This window comes from Aotus nancymaae, unplaced genomic scaffold (assembly GCF_030222135.1).
Source record: "Aotus nancymaae isolate 86718 unplaced genomic scaffold, 86718_ANA_hifiasm-v0.15.2.pri h1tg000007l, whole genome shotgun sequence".
NCBI lineage: Eukaryota > Metazoa > Chordata > Mammalia > Primates > Aotidae > Aotus > Aotus nancymaae.
In genome coordinates, this window is record NW_026988418.1 from 23279832 (window position 1) to 23300914 (window position 21083).

General features: G+C 36.8%; 1 protein-coding gene across 1 annotated transcript in view; it reads right to left on the bottom strand.

Moving 5' to 3' along the window:
- CUNH1orf87 (chromosome unknown C1orf87 homolog) overlaps nt 1–21083 on the bottom strand; it is an 81007-nt gene that overhangs the window by 45255 nt on the left and 14669 nt on the right. The window contains exons 2-5 of the mRNA XM_012442468.2: nt 17890–18124; nt 5306–5446; nt 4239–4502; nt 2306–2421 (exon numbers count right to left, since the gene is read on the bottom strand). Of these exons, the coding sequence (XP_012297891.2) occupies nt 2306–2421; nt 4239–4502; nt 5306–5446; nt 17890–18124 (756 nt within the window). The remainder of the gene's footprint in view (nt 1–2305; nt 2422–4238; nt 4503–5305; nt 5447–17889; nt 18125–21083) is intronic.

Sequence of the window (21083 nt, forward strand, 5' to 3'; positions counted from 1 at the left end):
AAATCATTTCTTTATGTGCCTCTTCTATAGAATAGATATTCAGGTATCCCTGAAAGTAAGTTTCTGTGAGCTCTTTAGATAATTGGAGGTGCCAGTTACATTCAACAAATATTACTGAGCATCTCCTGTATGCCAGGAACTATGTTAGAACTATGCTAGCACAGAGTTGGCCAGGACAGCCATGATTCCTAATCTCAAATGTCAAATAAATAACTGAAAATACCATAACAGATATGAAGGGGAAGGACTATGGGACCGTATAACAGAGATCTAACCTTATCTAGGTATCAGTAAAAGCTTCCAGTCTAGGACTCATAAGACCTTATCTGCCAGGGAGTGGCCATGTATTCTACTGCATGGTCTATGACCTCTCAGGGCCAAAATTTTACAGTACGTATTATGTGAAGGGTAGTTTCTGATTGTTAAAAATGTGTAGGGCTTTATGGCTCTCAGTAAGACAGTTGCTCCCAGAGTGATATTTGACTGGAGCGCCCACATGGCAGTATTGTTTTCTTTATAGCATGAGCCCTAAAGGAAGAGACTAGGCCTTGTCAATCCTAGAATTCACTGTGCCCAGCAAAGTAAACCTGGCAAACAGCTCAATAACTTCAATAAGTGTTGAAGTTATCACAGTCAAAGAGGGCACACTGCAGGAAAGAATCAAGTCCAATAGTTGGTCCAAAGACATTTCAAAACAAAAACAAAAACAAAAACACCCCACCTTTTTCCTAGAGTAAAACACTTAACTCCAATGTCATGGCTCTTAACCACCATGTCACATTGTTTGTAGCTGAAAAGAGTGACTTCTAGAAGAGCAGTTAAAAATAATAAAAACACTTACGTAGTACTTACTATGTACCAGGCACTGTCTTTTTAGAACTTTGCATTTATTAACTCAGTTACTCTTATAAATCAATGATATTCCCATTTTACAGCTGGAGAATGGAAGCACAGAAATGCCAAGGTCACATAGCCCCAGAATGGCAAAGACAATAGTTGAGACCAGGCTTCTGCAATGGAGTCTATGCTCCTAACCACTGCAATTTGTCACCTTTTTTTGGAAAACAAGAGAATTTCATACTTTATTGCATTTCATCTCTGATTATATTCTTCATATCGTATTTTTATTTTGAGTAATTTCTTTCCTGTGCGATTATATGAAATGACTATTGATGCCTGAACCTTAAACCTTTTTTTTGCTAGTGTCTGCAACCCAGGAGCTGACTGACTGAACATCTTTTTGGAATCACACTTTATAGATGAGCTCTGCACTTGTACACAATCATTTCTTATTTCATAAAGAGGTTTTTCATTTTCACACAGCAACCTCATAAAAAGACACATGCTTGATGTTAAAAAACATATGTAATTGCTGCAAATAACTTTTTATGTTGGCCTGCGCACAAAAAGAGAGAGAGAGAGAAAACTGAGCATAAGCCAAGTGCTGGGGAAGAACAAAGTGATTCTGCATCGGGTGAGGTGTTCGAGTGAACGCCTTCAAGATCCCTGCCAGCTCTAGGAGTCTAGTGCCATAGACTGACTGCGTCCCCTTAAAGTTCTTATGTTGAAATCCTAATACCAATGTGATAGTGTCAGAAGGCTGGGCCTGTGGGATTTGGTCATGAGTCCTCATGAGTGGGATTAGTGCCTGTCTTAGTCTATTTTTGGGCTGCTATAACAGAATATCTGAGATTGGGTCATTTGTAAAGAACAGATATTTTATTTCTTCAGTTCACAAGGGTAAGAAGTACAAGGTTGGTGGCATGCATCTTGCAAAGACCTTCTTGCTGCATCATTCTGTGGTGGAAGGCGGAAGGGCAAGGAGAGGCAAGGGTGAGAGACAAACCCACTTTTACAACAAATCCACTCTCTTGTAACTAACTCACTCTTGATATAATGACATTAATACATTGAAGAAGGCAGAGCCCTATGACCTAATCACCTCTTGTTAGGTCCCATCTCCCAGTGCTGTTGTTGCATTAAGGATTAAGTTTCCAAGACATGAACTTTGGGAAACACATTCAAATCATAGCAATATCTTTGTCAGGAGAAGCCAGAAAGCCAGTTCACTCTCTTTCTACCATATGGAGGGAATACAGAGAGAAGTCAGCAGTGTGCATCCCAGGAGAGTCCTCCCCAGAACTCAACCATGCTGGTGATCTTAGACTTTCAGCCTTTGCTTCAGAACTGTGAAACATACATGTATGTTCTTTATAAGCCACCCAATTTATGGAACTTTTTTATAGCAACCCACACAGACTAAGACACTTAGGAACAATACGCCCACAAAAAGGGAGAAGAGTACCTTTGGCTACGATTGCCATGACTCTCAGTTTTCCTCTGGTCTGCAACTGCTTTATTTTGCTGTGGATAGTCTGAAGCTGCACTATTTAAAAACCAGAGTAGCTTTTCATAATTAACCTAAAAATTAAATATGAAACAGAACATCCTCATTTTAGTTATATATAAGGAAAGAGGCCTGCTGAGATAAAATGCATTTGGCGTATTTTTACCATTAAACATTAAAAAAAAACACTTAAAAATAGGATATCATAATTATTGGTGCTTTTTAGCAAGTATTATTATTCACCCTCCTGAAGAAATGGTAAAATTGTACTTCCTGGTTGTCTTGTGGCAAGGCCATGTGACTAGTTCTGGCCAGTGAATTATAAGCAGAGACCCTGTGAGCTGACCTCCAGGGAGCTGACCCTGTGAGCTGACCCTGTGACCTCCAGGGCTCTTTTCCCCCTTCTGCCTTCCTGTCCAAAAATATCCTATAGTGGCTGTTTCATCATCCTGGGTCTTGGAGCTAAACTGATGACAGTGTTGAGAAGAACTATGGCTGGCTCTATGGAAATATAAATGAAAAAAAAAAAACCTTTTGTTGCTGTAAGCCACAAACATTACTACAGCATAACCTAACCTCTAGCCTCTCTTTCTATCCCCACCTCTCCCCCCACTCTCTCCCTTGTTCTTTCTCACATATCTTATACATTTATTATATATGATGTATTCAGCAGATATATTTAGATATATTGAGCAGATATATTCAGATAATCTGAAGACAAAAATTTATTAGACTAGGTGAAAAATCTGAAGACCTTTTTTCTGCATAGGAAAGGACTGAAGGAATGTCATCCATTTCCACTGCTAGGCTGGATGTCATCCCAGGGACTCTGGTGGACAGACAGCTCCAGGGTAGCAGAGGGGTGAGAAGTGGAAGAGGAAAGCTAGATAGGGTCCCTGATAGAAACTAGCTCTCAGGCCAGAAGATTTGGTTGAACTGAATATTCAAATAGGTTGTACTAATACATTCATATTTTATTGCTAAATACTTCTCATAAATATATAACTAATTATATTCTGTTGCATTTATTGCATTACTAAATCCTGGGATTAAACTTGCAAGGTTGGTTTTGGCCTGGTTTTCTGGATGAGATCATCGAGGCATGGGAGAACTTAAGTCGAGTGTGCTCCATGTCACAGAGCTAATGATGGTGGGATTGAGATTAAAGTCCAGGCCTTCTTTTTTAAGGTCTGTGCTGTCTATTGCCTTGCTATTCATACATGCTCACTAATGATTTTCTTATTGCTATTACTTCTTCCCATTTTAGGGTATTTTCCTCTGGCTTCTTGAATTTGGTGACACTTGGACTACACTTTATATTCAGACATAAGTATGAGCTTGGAAAATACAGTGCCCAAGGAACTCTGACCCTGTCATTGGGGAACTTGTGTCTTAGCATTGGGTCTGCCATTAATTCTCGGGATCTCCTGAACAAGTTCCAGGAAAACCTTTGGGTCTCAGTTCCCTAATCAGTGAATTTCAAAGATACCTCCCACTTGTAACTTTCTAGGAAATTGTGATGATAAGAAGGAGATCTTAGTTCAGTCCACCATTCTTATGTTGGGTCCTGCAGACTGAGCTAGCTCATGAATGTACTTGAGTGGACCCATTATCTTGAATCTGTAACTACCCTAATATTGTTAAAAGCTGACAATGTAAGTTGGGCCAGGGAGACCCTTTAAAGTTAAATTAAACAGAGTGAAGAGACCTAAATCTATTTTCTATTCTAACTAGAAATTTCTACACATGAATATAAATAAGCTTTTAATCTTAATAGTTAATGGTAAAGGTCATTTGCAAGAAAGTAGCTAACTTCTTAATCTGTTACCCTGGTGAATACGAATTAAAGAAACAAAAGGAACCCACACTTCCAATAGCAAGATGGCCATACCATTTCAGGAGAGCCCCTCTTAGAAAATCTCTGACAAAGGATTTTGACTGTTGGTAACTGTAGAGGGAGTTCATGCCTCAAAAAGAGGCGGCTCAGCTGAGATTGGAGAAGAAATCCTGAAGAGATTGGGTCCAGGATCTTCAGCTCTGTCTGAAGCTTTTCTAATAAGTTGGATCTCAAAGGACGTGACTTGAGTTCTCTTCTGACCAGGGCAAGAAGAAAAGTGTCTTCGTTTGTTGTCCCACTCGGCCTTTGGCCAATATCCTAACATACAATGAAACACAAAGAGCAGGACTCCTCAATCAGCCAGCTAAAGAACAAAGCAAGGAGGCAGAGGCACACTGGGGCTGGTATCTGAGCACCCACTCTCAGGCCTGGCCTGGAGCAGGACAAGCCAGTGGCACTGAAGGTGAGCATTCAATCTGGTGTATTCACTATTTACAATGCATCAGCTCTCTTCCTTCAGGAGAAGAAAGCAAATTCTAATATAGTCTGGTAGAAAATGCTTTAACATACATCATTTGCCTTTTTCAAAATAACTGCTTTGATGGTATGAGAATTTAGAATAACACATTTTAGAGACCTATTGCAGCTGGGAGTTTAGCGTGGATGATGCAAATCAAAGACAATATCTATAACATGACTGAGTTAACTGGGAGCATCATGGCCCTTTCTGAGCTCAGCAATTCCTAGAAAAGGAAGGAGGTTGGAGGAAGATGAGGAGTTCGGTTGAAATTTTTAAAATTTGCCTGTGAACTCCCCAGGACACCTCCTGGAAAGCTGACTGGATAAACAAAGTCTGGTGTCCATTTGTCCATTCTCAGACTGTCTTTAAATTTTTTTTTTTTGGAGGTGGGGTCTCACTATGTTGTCCAGGCTGGTCTCAAACTCCTGGCCTTAACTGATCATCCCACCTTGGCTTCTCAAAGTGCTGACATTACAGGTGTGAGCCACTATGACCAGCCTTCAGACTGTCTTATTATCTGCTCCACATCAAAAAATACTGTCAACAAATAATACTCCTTCATGCACAATAGAAACAACTCAACAACTCTTAGAATACACACCTCATGTTGGTCAGAGCCGCCTCTCACCATCTGTTCCAAGGACCAGTCTCTAAGCCTTCTCCTGGGAATGCCATGCACATAGGATAGGGACTGATCTCCGGTTGGTACAGAGCTGCAGTAGATGTCTGCTCGACTGGGAATCTTAACGGAGCAAGAACAAAGGGAAGCAAGGAGCAGAAGAGGACGTAGGGAAGAGAAAGAGGAAAGAAAGGAGAAAATGAGTAAGCTAACCAATTTCTTTAAGCACATTCCTAGTTCTAAATGAACTTCAGCCCATGTATCATCAAGTCATTGAATCATCACTGAAGAAAGCTTGCCTTCACACCAATTTCAGCATTATAAACTTAACACATGTTAGACAAATATATTCACACTGAGGTATGTCTCATTTGGGCAGAAAAGTATCTGTGACAGGCCAAAAAAAAAAAAATAGGTAAACATAAGGTATTTATAGGCAAATGTGAGGTTAATATTAGATAGAGATAAGGGTATCATTAGGCTCTTTTAATTAGCAGGTTCAGGAAGGGAAGCAAAGGTAATTGTTAACTTTGACAAGAGATTAAAAAGCTCGGAATATTATACTTCAGGAGTAATGTTATTAAAAGTTGCAATAGAATAAATGATAGAAGTAGGATCAATAATAAAATTCTGTTCTCTCTTGCCACGGAGCATGGTGTATTAATTGTGTTTTTAAAATATTCATATTTTATGGTGTTTTGACATCTTGAGAAAGTGGGCCTTGCTGGCTGGCGGGAACTGTCCCTGCCAGGACTAGCTAATTCCTAGAGAAGTAGACATACAACTTGCCTGCTAATGCACCTTTCATATGCAAGCCAGTCCTGAGCTGAAACCCCCAAATACCTCCTTTATTTAACTCCCACACACCAAGCCTTTATTCTCTTACCCTAAATAAATCCAGGACTAAGTTTCAGACAACTAGGGATAGTCACTCTGCCCCAAAGTCTGGTGGAATTATTCCAGCTTGCCAGTCCTAAGCTGTTTGCTGTGCCCTGCTTTGCCTTTCCCACGTAAACCCCAGAGAAAGCTGTGGCTTGTGCTTTTCTATCCTTGCTCCTCCTTTTGCCACCTTGAGGTCCTCAAGTGGCCCTATGTGGTGTGGAATCCCCCATTCTCTTGTGAAATAAAAGCAATGAACTCTTGTTTCAAAGATAATTGTCTCCAAGTCTGTTATCTCACCATATCCGATTAAAACAAAAACTCAGTACAAATTGAGATACAAGGTAGGTAGTAGTAGCACACTTTTACATTTGGAAAGCCAAGCCTTGCAGAAGTTAAATAACTTTATTCCTTCATTTAAGAAACATTTATGGTTTGTCTAGTGTGGGCCAGGCACTGTCATAAGCCCTACAGTGAAAAAAAAAAACAAACTCAGCCCCTGCTCTCACAGAGCTTGCAGATGGTGGGAGGCATAGCAAGTAATGATGATAATAGAAAAGGGATCCTACAGGCCACTCTTGGAAAAGTCCATGGGTCCACCTGATCTGGACTTGGTGGTCCAGGTCTGAAAGCAATGGCATCTAAATCTAGGCTTGCAAGATAAGTTAGATTTGGATTTGGATAGGCTAACAAGTGGGGAGGGAGGAGGAGAGGACAAGAGGATTACATGAAGAGTGAACTGGATATAGAAAACCTCAAAAGTGCATACCTGTGTGTAAGAGAGAGATGATGCTTTCAGAGCATAGTTTAACTTTTGGAAAAGGCAAAGGTAAGTCTGGAGAGAGAAAGGCAGGAGAAAGGCAATGAATTACCTTTAGCCTTGTTAGCATCTGTGCTTTATTCTGAGGGCAATGGGAGCCATAAAAATATTATTAGTAGAGCAATGACTAGAGCAGACTTGTCCAAAACTTACTCCTTAGTAAATTGTACAGACATTTGAATCCTGCTTTTCACAATTACCCTAGGATGAGAGAGAGTCAATGTTCAGTCCACAGAGCGATTTCACTCTGTGAAATATTTGGCTAGGTATTTCAGACATATTGTTCACAGGACAATACGTTTATTTGCAAATTATTTGTAACATAAAATGTTTCCATTTTCAGTCACATCCAAATTTTTTTTTTTTTGCCTCTGAGAATTTAGGTGTTTCTATATGATGGTGTTTTAAAGAAATGTTAATACTTCATCATTCCATGGGTCAAGGTATCTTTCAGTTGCCTTTGCTTTCATTTAAACATGAAAATGTATTAAGTGCCTTTATTCTTGACACTACAGATACAAATGAAAGAGGCAGGTGTGACTCCTTCCATTATAGTTCTTTGGGCCTAGATATCATAGACTGAATTTTTGGCTTCACCTGTGGAAAGAGGAAAATATACCGTACTTCCAGGAATGCTGTGAAGAATGGGTGTTATGTATTTTAAATATTTTATGCATTCTAAAACCTTATAATGCATTTATTTGCTGTATTTTGTGTATCTCCCTCCCATAATATGACCTCTATATGGCTCAGGACTGTCTTGTGCCTGGCTGACACCCCTACCTCCAGAACAGCCCTGAATCTGCTGAAAGACTAGAGTAACAGCATGGGAGAATAGGGAGGAGCTCTTGGTGCAGGGGTGCAGGCCTGCTGCAGACTGGGCTTCAGATTTCTCCCTTAAGTCACTTGGGGCTGTTGTTTTTCCAGAGCAAAGAGTGTTCTCAACATGTCAAAAAATAAAATGGGAAATTTTATCAAGATTCCCTGTTTCTGAACTTGGGATTTGTCAGAGCACCTACAAAGTCTCTAATACCATAGGTTTCTCTCATTTGGTTTACTTCGAATCACAAAATACCACTTGGGGACCAACACTATAGCCTGAAGTGACTTCAATCAATCCTAGTTGTGTGATGTTTGCCTAAAAGAATTGGTACAAATGAAGCACAGAAATCTAACACAGATTTACTAACTCTTCTGGGGGTGTTGGAACTTGTAAGAGTTGGAAATGTAAACAAGTCTTTTAAAGATTGCTTATAAATAAAACTATTTTTGAGTGTGTGTGGAATCATGCACACTCTCTTTCAAGAGAAGTGAACACAACAAATCATCTTAATATTATGCAATGGATAGCTGTGGTTTGGAAGAAAATTTCCAGACAGAGCATTAATTGCAGATGCGAAAAGTTGTTTCTTAAACAACTTAGACCAAGGTACTGGGGTGTTTTAGAAAGCTGTTAAATGGCTCAAAAATCGGCACTAGTGATAATGAAGACAGCTATGAGAAACATCAAGTAAAAAGTCTGATACTTTTTTTTAAGAAATGTAGACTTAGAAAAAAGTGTTTCCAAATTAATATTGTATGTAACGTGATTTTGAAATGTGCTTTAAACAAATTAATACAATATTAATCATTTGACTATTTTACTCATATTTGTAAAAATGTATATTTTATTTACATTTTAACTTTTACTTTTGGAAACTTCAGGCGTAGGCACACATAGAGATAACAGCATGATGAAACCCCCTGTGCTCATCACCAAGCTTCAACAATCAATTGACAATCCTATTTTATTTAAACCCGCATTACCCCCTACAAGAGATTAAGTGAAGCCGGACAATGTGTTATATGTCCACATTATTTCAGCATGTGTCTATAAAGCAGTGGTTCTTAAGGTGTAGTCTTTGGGTCTGAAGCTTCAGCTTCACCTGGGAGTTGGTGAGAAATGAGAATTCTTGAGACCCAGCTCAGACCCACTAAATAAAAATTTGTGGGATGGGGCACAGAAATCTGTGTTTGAATAAGTCCTCCGATAATTCTGATGCACACTGAAGTTTGAGAACCACTAACCCAAGAATAAGAACTTTTTAAAATACACAATAACATTATAACACTTAAAAATTTCTTATTATTAACAGTAATTCCTCAATATCACCAAATGTCTAATCAGTGTTTAAAATCTCCTAGTTGTCTAGTAAATCTTATTTTTATAGCTTGTATATTCAAAATAAGAGCAATATATTGCAATAGGTTAATATCTCTTCTTCCTTCCCTCCCTCCCTCCCTCTCTCCCTCCCTCCCTTCCTCCCTCCCTCCAACTCCTAGATTCAAGCAGTCCTCCTGTCTCAGCCTCCCAAGTAGCTAGGACTAAAGGTGCACACCAGCACACCTGGCTAACGTTTTTAGTTTTTTGTAGAGATGGAGTCTTGCTATGTTGCCCAGAATGGCCTTGAACTCCTGACCTGAAGCAATCCTCCTACCTTGACCTCCTAAAGTGTTGTAACTACAGGCATGAACCATTCTATCCAGCCTTACATCTTTTTAAATGTCTAGTCTTCACACGCTGCCCCTTTAATTACTATTTTTTCCTGCAATTGTTGAAGAAGCTGTGTTGTCTGCACTGTAGAGTTTTACACAGTCTGGACTTTGTTTCTGGCATCCCTACGCTGTTTTTTTTTTAAAAAATATTCCATGTATTTCCTGTAAAATAGTAGTTAAATCTAAAGTCTTATTCGTATTCAAGTTCACTTTTATTTGGCAAAACATTTTTATAGGTGGTATATTTCCCCATGGAAGCAAATGTTGTCTGATTGTCTTTTTTGGGTCATATTTACAAGCACTTATATGCATTGCTTAATTCCTTTTTTTTTCATTAGGGCTTCGAAAAATGGTGATAATCTTATCCCACCATTACTTCTTCATTTATTAACAGAAACCGTTCTTTAAAGGGAAACGTCCCTTCAACTATCACTTCAGTACAGTTTGCATAGAAAATGGCAAACTGAATAAATGCTTGTTTTTTTTATTTACTGTTATTTTCAAATAAAGAGTTTGTTCCTTAACATTCTTCAGAGGTGACCAATGAGTTTTTGTTTTATTTTTGTTTTTTAAAATTATTATGAATGTATACATTTAAGCATATTTAATGTGTTTCAATCTACTGCAATTATCATTTTTATTGATGCCCAAATTATGCCACTTTCAACTGTGGGAGCCTCTTTAGGTTAGATCCTGAATCTTCGTAGGCAAGTCTTAGGAAGTCTTTGATATCTTCATTGCTTTTGGAACCAGTAGATATTCCAGGCTCAAAGCTGCAATTAGCTCTTGGAATTTTACCGAGCATAATGCAGATGCAAGGCTACTCATTGCTTTAGGACTAGTCATTGTTTCTAAATTTTTTCAATGGCCAGAACTGGGAAATACATTTTGAAAAAGAGTTCATACTAATTTTTCAATTCAAATGTAGGACCATAGGGGTTTTATTTAATTTTATTAATAGAATATCTATATTTTATTTCTTCTATACCCCAAATCACAAGTCCTCCCCAAAAAAACAAAGATAATGACTCACTTGCTTTATCACACAAAATATACACACATAGAATAACAGTATCAATGTAACGGTTATTTAAAACATTTAAATATATTTTTTCACAAAATATTTTCCATATGGTAATTATTCCACTAGGGATATACTATGAAGTCGTTGTGTTTTAAAATCATTTACAATAGTTCCATTTTGTTTGATTTTACTGCCAATTAATATATAGTTAGGTTCATGTGGTCGCTAATTTTCAAGGTGGCCCCATTGGTCCCTGCTTCCTGGTTTCATGTCCTTCTGTAGTCTCCTTCATCCTCCCAACATTAAATTAAAATTGGTCTATGCAACCAATAGAATACTGTGGAAGTGATGGTACGTCACTTCTGAGATTAGGTTATAAAAGTTATTGCAGCTTCCAATTTTATTGTGTACAATCAATGTCTCTCAGAACACTCATTTTTTGGGAAGCCAGCTACCATATCACACACACCCCTAGAAAGAAGCTGACATGAGAAAAACTGAGAACTGTGGACACAGCCAGGAGGCCTCTGTCAACAGCCACTTGAATGAACTTGGAAGTGGATCCTCTAGTTTGGCTCAAGCTTTCAAATGACTGCATCCATGGGTGAAATCTGGGGTAAAATTTTATAAGACTTTGAACCAAAATCTCTCATCTAAGCCACTCTTAGATTCCTTCCCCTAAGAAACAGTAGAAGGTAATACACATGTATTGATTACAGTGAATAAGTTTTAGGGCAATTTGTCATATACCAAAAGGTAACAAAACCAGACTCATTTTATTTTGTTTTTAATTTCTACAAATTGATTTTCTTAACATATAACTTTACTTTATAATTGTATAGTGTAAAATATTTATGTGGTTGCAAAGCCAAACCTACAAGGTTTTTACCCCTTCATCATGTTGCATCTATCCCCAAGAGATAACCACTTCTTAATAATGTTCTTAATTAATTCCTTCATTTTAAAAAACATAAGGTATATGTAGATCATAGATTCATAGAGAGATAGATACCTGGTAGAATAATCTATATATATTTTTTCTATCTCACTTTTATTCAATTACTAATGCATCCCATTACATTACTCCACATAGAGATATAAAATTATATATATATATATATATATTCTACATTTCTTTTTACAATTTCATAGTACTCCATATATGGATGTACCTTAGTTTATTCAAATAGTCCATTATCTATGGGTATTTAGGTTGTTTATAATTTTTTGGTATATATCTTCTGTATAAATCTTTTAATATTATATTTTTCAAGTGTATCTTTGGGATAGATTTCTCAAAGTGAGATTTTGTTGTCAAAAAATAAATGTAGATGTAGTTCTGCTAATTATTGTCAATTTTCCTTCCAAAATGGTTTTTCCATTTAACTTTTTTTTTTTTTTTAATCATTGTAGCAGTTTATCTGTTTCCCCATAGCCTTCCAACAAGGTATATTATCAATATATGGATTTTGCCAATTTATGTGATCAATTTCCTGGATTTTCCTAATGAGAAAATATATTTCAGGATAGAATTAATTTACATTCTACTTATTAAAAGCAAGTCCATATCTTTTGATATGTTTAAAGAACATTTACATTTGTCTTTCTGTGCATCACCTGTTCATACATTTTGCCCATTTTTCTAATAGTTTACTGCCCTTTTTCTTCTTTATTTTAAATAGAATATTCTATAGATGAGAGATGTATTTGTCAATGATTCAAGTTGAAGATTTCCCCCCCACTTTGTCAGGTGTTTATGTACTTTGCTTACAGGAGTTCTGGCATATGGTGAAAATGATCACTCTTTTGGGGAAAATTATTACTGTTATTGTATCTACATTGAGTCATAGTTAAGAAAATTTCCCCTTATCCCAGATGATAGAGGAAATCACTCATGTTTACTTGTACTATTTGAATATTTTTTTTCCTTTACACTTAAATCTCTGATGCATTTGGAATGTATCCTAATATACAGCCTATATATGTATGGTATATTAGGAATAGACCAAACTTAAAACTTCTCATATACAAAACTGCAATATGCCAGTGGGTTTTTACTGATTTTTTCTTTTCAATTCCATTGGTCTTTCATGTATTCATGTGCCAAAACCACATTATTTTAAATATAGAGACTTTTTGCTTTAACATCTGGGAATGGTATCTTACCCATTACTCATTGTGTTTTCTTCTTTTCAGGGTTTTCCTGACTATTCAAGCTTGTTTGTTATTCCAAATTAACTTGCTGATCAATTTGGCTAGTTGTAAAACAAAACAAAATAAAAACCTAATACTATTTTTTATTGGAATCCTACCAAATTTATAAATTACCTCAGGGAGGATTGACATTTTGATTATGTTAACATTTTATGTACAAGAAAACAGCGTGCTTTTCCATTTGTTCAAATCTACTCTTGTGTCTTTCAGGAGTAGTTTATGTTTCATTCTCATAAAGGTTGGACATTTCTTGTTAAGTTTATGCCTGGACATTTGATTTATTTATTTAGTCAATTTACTTCTACATTTATTTGCTATTGTAAATGGTGCCTTTTCTTCCATTTTATCTTCTAATTCATTTTTGTTCACATATATGAAGGCCATTGATTTGTGTTATTGATGTTATAACTTTCTAGTTTGCCAAATTCTCTTAATCGTTGTAGTAGTATTTTCATTAACTATCTTGAGATTTTAGACATACAGTCTTATCCTCTGAAAATAGTTTTATCTCTTCCTTTATAAGTAATATGCCTATAATTTCTTTCTCTTGTTTAATTGCATTGGCAAATACCTCCAGCCTAATATTAAAAGCCAGTGGAGACAGAGGCACTCTTGACTTCTTCCAAACTGAAATAAGAAAGACTCTAGTGTTTTGCCATTAAATTAGATGTTGGCTTTGAGCCAATATACAGAGAAAAGCATTTGGAAACAAAAATGAACAGGCAACAATTCTTATTCTCAGTGGTCTTACAGACTTGTGGAAGGAAACAGAGAAGGAAACAGTTTATTTTAATAGTATGACAACATTCACCATAGAAGTATGCACGGATTCACTTGGAAATACATTAGAAAAGGCATTTACCTCAGTCTTGGAAATCAGACAATAATGCTTCTTGATAGAGCTGCTATGTAGTTGAGACACTTTAATTATGAGTTAATAAAATAAAGGTGGAGGGGAGAGAATTTTACCTAAAAAGAATAGCATGGGCAAAGGATTTGAGGTGAAAAGGAACAGAACTCTATGGAATATAATTTCAGTTTAGTGAGATATGGGGATGAAAGTGTTGAGAATAGACAAAGTTGAGCTAGAATGCTAAGTTAAGGAGTAGGAATTTTATACCAGGGCAATGGGGATTTAATAATGGCATTTAAGTGTTTTAAGCAGAGTTTATATTTGATCAAGTAGTTCTTCCTAAAAAAGATAGCATATATATCCCTGCCCCATGCATGTTGTGCTTGGTCATGTGGTTTGCTTTGGCTAATGAGATGTTAGTGGATTTGACACAAGCAAAAAGTAAAGACTTAAAATGTACTTGTGTGATTGAGTTTTTTCTCTTAAAACGTTTCCATCATTATGAGAAAGACATGCCTTGAGGAGCTCACTGGATTCAGAACAAGAAAACACAAAGCAGAGCTGAATCAAATCCACAGTTTAGAGCCAAACCCAGCCCAAACCAACTGAGATAAATAAAAGCTGCTTAAGCTCACATCTGTAGATGTGAGCATAAATGATTATTGTTATAAACCACTGAGTAGTGGGGTGATTTGCTACACAGCAGTATTTATCACAATAGCTGACCAATAGAGAGAGAGACATTTAAAGAGAGAAAAGTCAGTTTGAATATAATTAAAATCTCCCTGGTGAGACAAAATGGTGGTCTGATTATGGTTATGACAGAGGAACTAAAAGAAAGAGAAGGTTTTGAGAGACATGAAGGCGGTAGAATTTAAAGAACTCTGTGATTGGTTGGATATCAGCGTTAGGGAGAGAGAGGAGGAAAGTATGTTCAGGTTTCTTGCTGATACAATTGAGAGAGGGGTGAGACCATTCTGTAAGACACAGACCACCAGAAGTCCAAGATCAAAGGCTCTACTTTGAGCTTGCTGAATCTGAGCTGCAAATGCACAGCCAAGTAGAAATGTCCTTGACATCTGTCTATTCATCTATAAAATAAAAATAATATCATGTGCCTTTACCTACCTTGCAGGGCTATTGTGGAGAATGAACAAAGGAAAACATACAAAAGGGCTTGGAAAAGAATACCTTCCCAATCAACTGAGACAATTATTAAAATTGAAGCACAAACACTTTCATTTTCATGCTGCCAGATGCAAAAAGCACACTCCAATTTTATCTTTGAAACTTTGCTACTGAGTTTGTTGCTAGTCATACATTCCTTTTTATTCTTCCGAGAGAAAGCAGAGCTGATACTTCTGAGAAATGATATAAACAATACATATTTTTTCAAAAAAAAAATACCCATAAAAGCAGAATTTGGAGGCACAAAGATCCTAGGGCCAGCAGTCAGAATAGCCAAGCTCTTTTCTTGTGAGACCTTGGAGCATTTCAGCTCCCTGGTCCTCTCATTCTTCCTTTGTGAAAGGAAGGTTTGTACTTGTTTGTTTCTAAGATATCTCACTACTCTTACATACACAAAACGAGGGATTCTCTTAACATCTTCAGTTTTACTTACTTCCTACCAGTGAGACTCTTCGAACTTACTCTGTGATTTGGAAAAGAGTTTCACACTTGCTCGTCCTCACGCATGTTAGCTCAATCTTTATCAGCAACTTCTCTCTTGGAGCAAATTCAGCTGGTCCAGATTGCCTGTTACGTCCCAGGCAGAAAAGCTTATTTTCATCTATATGTGACTGATAAAGATGTAGAAGGAGTTCTGATTGGTGTGCTTTTGCAACTGCGGCAGGATTCCATTTACCACTTAGTCAAGCTGGTAATGAGGGTCTCTGTACCAGGCAACTGTGGCTGCCATCTGGCAGGCCAGCACCACAAGCCCGCCCGGCAGACAGAACCAATTAGTCGGTCCCCACACCTCCCACAAGGCCTTCCTTGTTTGGTGGCTGGGTGTTAGCCCCCGCTGAGCCTCCCACCAGAAACCCTGTTGAATTCTGGGAGGGGAGGGGCAAATTTTCTCCCTGTACTGCGGAGCTAGCAAATAATCCAGATTATGGAGGTCAAGAACAGTTTACCTAATGAACATGCTACGTATGGTAATGGCGAATGCAGAGTCCATGGAAGGAATGAGCAGCTTGATGTATTAGGAGGAGTGTCAAGAAACAGATTTCTATATATAAGAGGAAAACTAGAAATGGCTTAAGTGCCCATAAGGCGTTTGTTAAGTGAACTGTGTTATATCTGTAGAAAGGACTGTATACAGTTTGGTGACTCAGGACCTAGAACCTGGGCTTGAATGGTGGGTCTGCAATTTCTCAGCTCTATAACTTTGGCAAGGCACTTGATCTCTCTGTTTCTCAGCTCTCTTAACCATGAACTAAAGATAGTAAGAGTTCCTACCTCACTGGGTGCTTGGGAATAGTACATTAGTTAATATCTGTAAAGAGCTCGGAATAATTCCTGGCACATGGTAAATGCTATCCATCTAAGTGTTAGTTTTGAGTACAACTCTCACAGAACCATTAAAGATGATGCGTAGGTTGATTCTTTTCACGCCAAGGGGAGAATTTTTGATATGAAGTGAATCAAGTAGAATAACAAAGAGTATATATAATGATTCTCATTCTATATCTATGCATGGAGGAAAAAGGAAGAAAGGGAAAGAAAACCACTAGTATTCTCTAGCTGATCTTTTTTTCTTATATATACTTGCCTTCTGTTTTTCAAAAATTGCTACATGATTATGCAATGTTTCATAATTAGAAAGATCAGTAAAAATTTAAGTAAAGAAGAAAAAGAAAACCTAGATGAATATCTTATTTGTATACTTATGAGTCGCTTTATGCTTTCTGAATGTTGGTTTTATCGTCTACGCCATGGTGGTAGAAATAACAATGGCATCTGCCTCACAGGGTTAATTTAAAAGAGTAAATAATAAAATTTACCTGGAAGCAATCAGTCAATAATAAAGTCTTTTATAACCATATTACCAAGGTCATTCTTTGGGAGCAAAAGCAACAAATATATTAATGCCAGAATCAAAATCAGGGTAAAAAATTCCAAGGTCTTTGGAAATTCATAATGGATTATATCACGTCTGCAGATTCACTATCTTTTGCTGTAAACAAGGCCTAAATAAAAGGACTCAGCCAAATGGAGACTAAGAGGCTTCAGTCTTGGCTCCATCTGTGCCACTCATGTTTTGGGAAAGTCACTTTCATTTCTGGTCTTCAGTGTTCAACTAGAACTTACAGAGTATAGTCTGAGGTCCATAGATAGGCTGCTAACCACTCCAAAATTTGATCCTTTGCATGGTTCTTATGAGCACAAGATCACAAATCCATAGGCATTCATTTTCTCATATGACTAAAGACTAGCTAGTAGCTCAGTGATTTGAAAAGGGCTATTAAAATTACAAACTAAAAATAGTTATGTTAGAGTTTACTGCAGACTCTAATTCAGTATTTTACTAAAATATCTGGCTGCCACTTAATGCTTGGCAGCATTGCAAAACTCCTACTCTATGTATCTGTCTAATTGCAATTTCAGCAATTTTGGAAATGGTACTTTGTTATCAATGAATCATTAGTTTTCCCTTGATTTAGATCCAGTTTTCAATTGCTGCTTTATTTGCTTTTTAATTACAAATTACTAATCATATAGATTCATCATTATCAAGTTAGTTTGTTATGAATTGCTTGGTTGATTGTTAACAGAGTGCAGTGATATATATTTCTATCAACAGAGTTTGGGGTTTATAATTTTTTTTGTAATTAGATGTGGTTGCATTGTATTTTAAAAATAAATTATTATTTTTTTATAATATAGAAGCAGACTCTTACCCTCCAACACACCCCAACTTGCATGTATAGTAACACTTATCACTGTATTGCTGAGTATCACTGAGCTAACCACAGGCAGAATAGCTTGACCAACTCCATTAGTTGTTATGACCAACTTCATTGGTGGTCATGACCAACTCCATTGTTGGACAGCAAAGATAACAATATACAAAATGACCTTGAAATTCATTTTGAGATGGAAAAAATGATTCTAATTTCTATCTCCTGCAAAATGTATCAGTGGACATTTGTACAGTGTGTTTTTGTGTGAACCTATGTTTTTATTTGTATTTTCCTAATAAATTATCTTGATAAACTTGGTTATTTTTTGTTACTCACTTTTCCATCCAGGAATTTGATATTATGTACTCCTGTTAGTAGTTTCTGGTTGTTTTCTGATTTCTGGTTGTTCTCTGTGTGCTTGTTCTCTTTCACATCATCTGGATTATCATTGGTTTGCTGATCAGTAAAGTTAATGGGAGCTGGGGGATCTCTGCTCATCTGTCTTGTGTTATCAGTCATTGGTTCCTGGTGCATTGTCTGAGTTTCTGTATTAAAGTTCTCATTCTCCTTGCTGTGAAGAAAGAATTTTGTACTTTGTTACTCATAGGCAGATTCCTCACGCGCTAGGCTGGCATGAGAATGGAAGGTGTTAGTTTGGTGTTGTGAACAGCAGTAACTCAGCACAGTGGAATGAGGAAGTAAACATTGGTTATTCGTCTATGTATCATGAACCATAGCAAGAACATGCTATTAATATTATCCTTTCAGTCTTTACCTTTTTCCTTTCCCTCTTCCTTATACTCATAATCTATCCATCTGCTCCTAAGCCCTTACTGTAAGCAATGGTCAGTATAAAAATCGAACCCTAAAGGTTATCACATTTCTTACTTGTAAATGTAACGGGTACTTTCAGCCTTAGAAAAGAAAGTCAAAACAGTTTGTCAGCTCCAGTTCTGCTCTGTGCCTCTCCCCTTGACACTTCCTTTTCTCCTGGTAGCCTTTCATTTAAGTTTAATATTAAACAGAGAAAAGAAAGAAAACTGTAGGACGATTCAAAGTAGTTCAAATAACAAACAAAGTTAAAGGTTCAACCTTGTTTAATAACAAAAAGACTTACCAATCAAAACAGTAACAAGGTACCATTTTAAACATAGAAGACAGATAGAAGATAGAATTCTTACAGTGGGTGAAGGCAAAACATATTAAGGGTCAAGAAGCGGAAACTCTGACATTGTAGAACAATCTTTAAGCATGTGTATTAAGGGAAAAATGCAAAAAATTGGAGAACTTTAAATAGTTGATAATAGGTAGCTGTTTGACTATTTCATTCTTTGCTCATGATAGGGTGTGTATGGTTTTTAAAACAATTATGAATAATTTAATGACACAAGTATATGTCCACTTATAAAAATAAGTGAAAATATGGTTGTCTCAACTGTGTAAAATGCATGTGTGTAATATGTGTGCCTATTCAATCTGGAAAACAATGTGCCAGAAGTTAACAGTAAGTATCTCTGGGTGGTAGAACTCAGGGTGTTACATTGCATTCTATTACGCTATATCATGTCATATTATATTTTATAGTAGTATTATTCTAAATTTTCTACATAAGAAAATACTATTTTATAATCAGAAAAAATAAGTTTCAAAATAGCTATGCCTTGTACCTACAAGGCAGTCTATAAATTCTAGCTGTTATTTATAGATACAATGGAAAAGATCTATTTACAAGCATATCATGTTATCTGAATATAATATTCATTGATTTAAATAATACTTATTGAACTCCAATACTTGTTGATTTGAAGAAGACCAAATCATGGGCAATAATTTGAATGTATGTATATTTTTATAGTCACCCTCTTGGTGGTGGTAGCACAAGAAGAAAAGAAGGCCTAGGAAAGAACTCTGATGGACACCCACATTTAAAGAGGCAACAAGAGTCTTAAAAAGTGGTTTAAAAAATTTCCAGTGAAGTAGAAGAGAAATCAGGAGAGTAGAAGGAAGGCTTTGTAGAAAAGCATGAGGATGTTTCCAAAGAGAGGACAACAGTATTGAATGCTGCTGAGAAAGGAAAATTCTGAAGAGTTCATTGGGTTAGACATAAGGATGGAGTCAGGAATCTTGGTATGGGGAATTTCAATGAGGTAATGGAGGTGGGTGCTAGACGGAAGTGGATTGAAGAAAGAGCAGGGATAAGCAACTGTAGACAGGAAGTATAAAGACATCTCTGAAGAAGTTTGGCTGCACGAAGGGAGAAAGAGGGGGTGATGATTGATCTGGAATTTAGGGTTTTAGATAAGACTTTGTTATTATCATGTTCAAAGATGGTAGGGAGTTTAACCTGTTGAAATGCCAATGGTGAATAGCCAGTTGAACTACAGAAAAGGAGAGAATATCATTGATGATATAAGATGGATCTTGACAAAAGGATATGGGAGTCATTGAGAGGACCGAGGCAGAAAGGAAACCTCAGGATAAGGTTGTAGGAAAATAGGTAAGGATGTAGGCAAATTCGTACATTTGATGACAAGAGGTTGATCGAGTTGCTGACAGCTTGAATTTTCTCTCTGATAACAAGGTATAGTTACCTTGGGTCTCTGGGTGGGATAGAAAGTCTGAATTAAGGGCAGATGGTTCGGGAGAGCTGCTATGAAGAGTGGAAGAGAGATAATCAGAAAAATAAGACATGTTGGTTGGGTCAACTGAGTGGCCAGTTAAGGTTGGAGACCGTGGATTTTTGTGAAATCAGTTTGAGAGGGTGAATAGCACTTCACCCAGTAGTCCTCGTGGACATGCAGAGAAGGCAGACAGTAGGGCTCACACAGAACTGGGGCTTTGCCAGAAAAACACAATCAAATGATAATAGTGCAAGACGGGAATATGAGAAGGAGATTGTATATTTGACAAATAGTTTTTGCAATGAGAGAAAACATGTATGTTCCCTGCCCTGAAGAAATTCAAATTTCATTTGGTTATCCAAAGAGAATGCAAACAATAAAGCTAACAACTGGTAAAACTTGATTCTAGAAGTCAGGATAGTGGTTACCTTTGAGGGGAGATGTACAGCCCAGAAGAAAACCTAATGGATTTCTGGGATGCTGGTACTATTTTGTTTCTTGATCTGGATATTCCTTGCACAAGTATATCACATTTGTGAAAATTCAGTGAGTGGTAGACTTATGATGTATACTTTTATGTCAACATAGGTATATTACATTTCTATAAACTATTAGATTGGTATAAAATTTATGTAGGTAATATGAAACATATCCAGTTAGCATATAAATAAATGCCAAATGGCCATTGCAAGGATTCAGTACTATTTGAAGTTCATAAGAGACAGAAATAACTGTGGTTTGCAATGGTTACAAAAATAATAGTATTGCTGAACATTTAACATGACAGCCACACTGTAATTATTTATATACATTAGATTATGTATTCCTTAAATCAACACTATAGTCAGATGTTCCTATTATTCTTATTTTAGGATGGAAAAAATAAGACCAGGAAATTTGACGTGATTG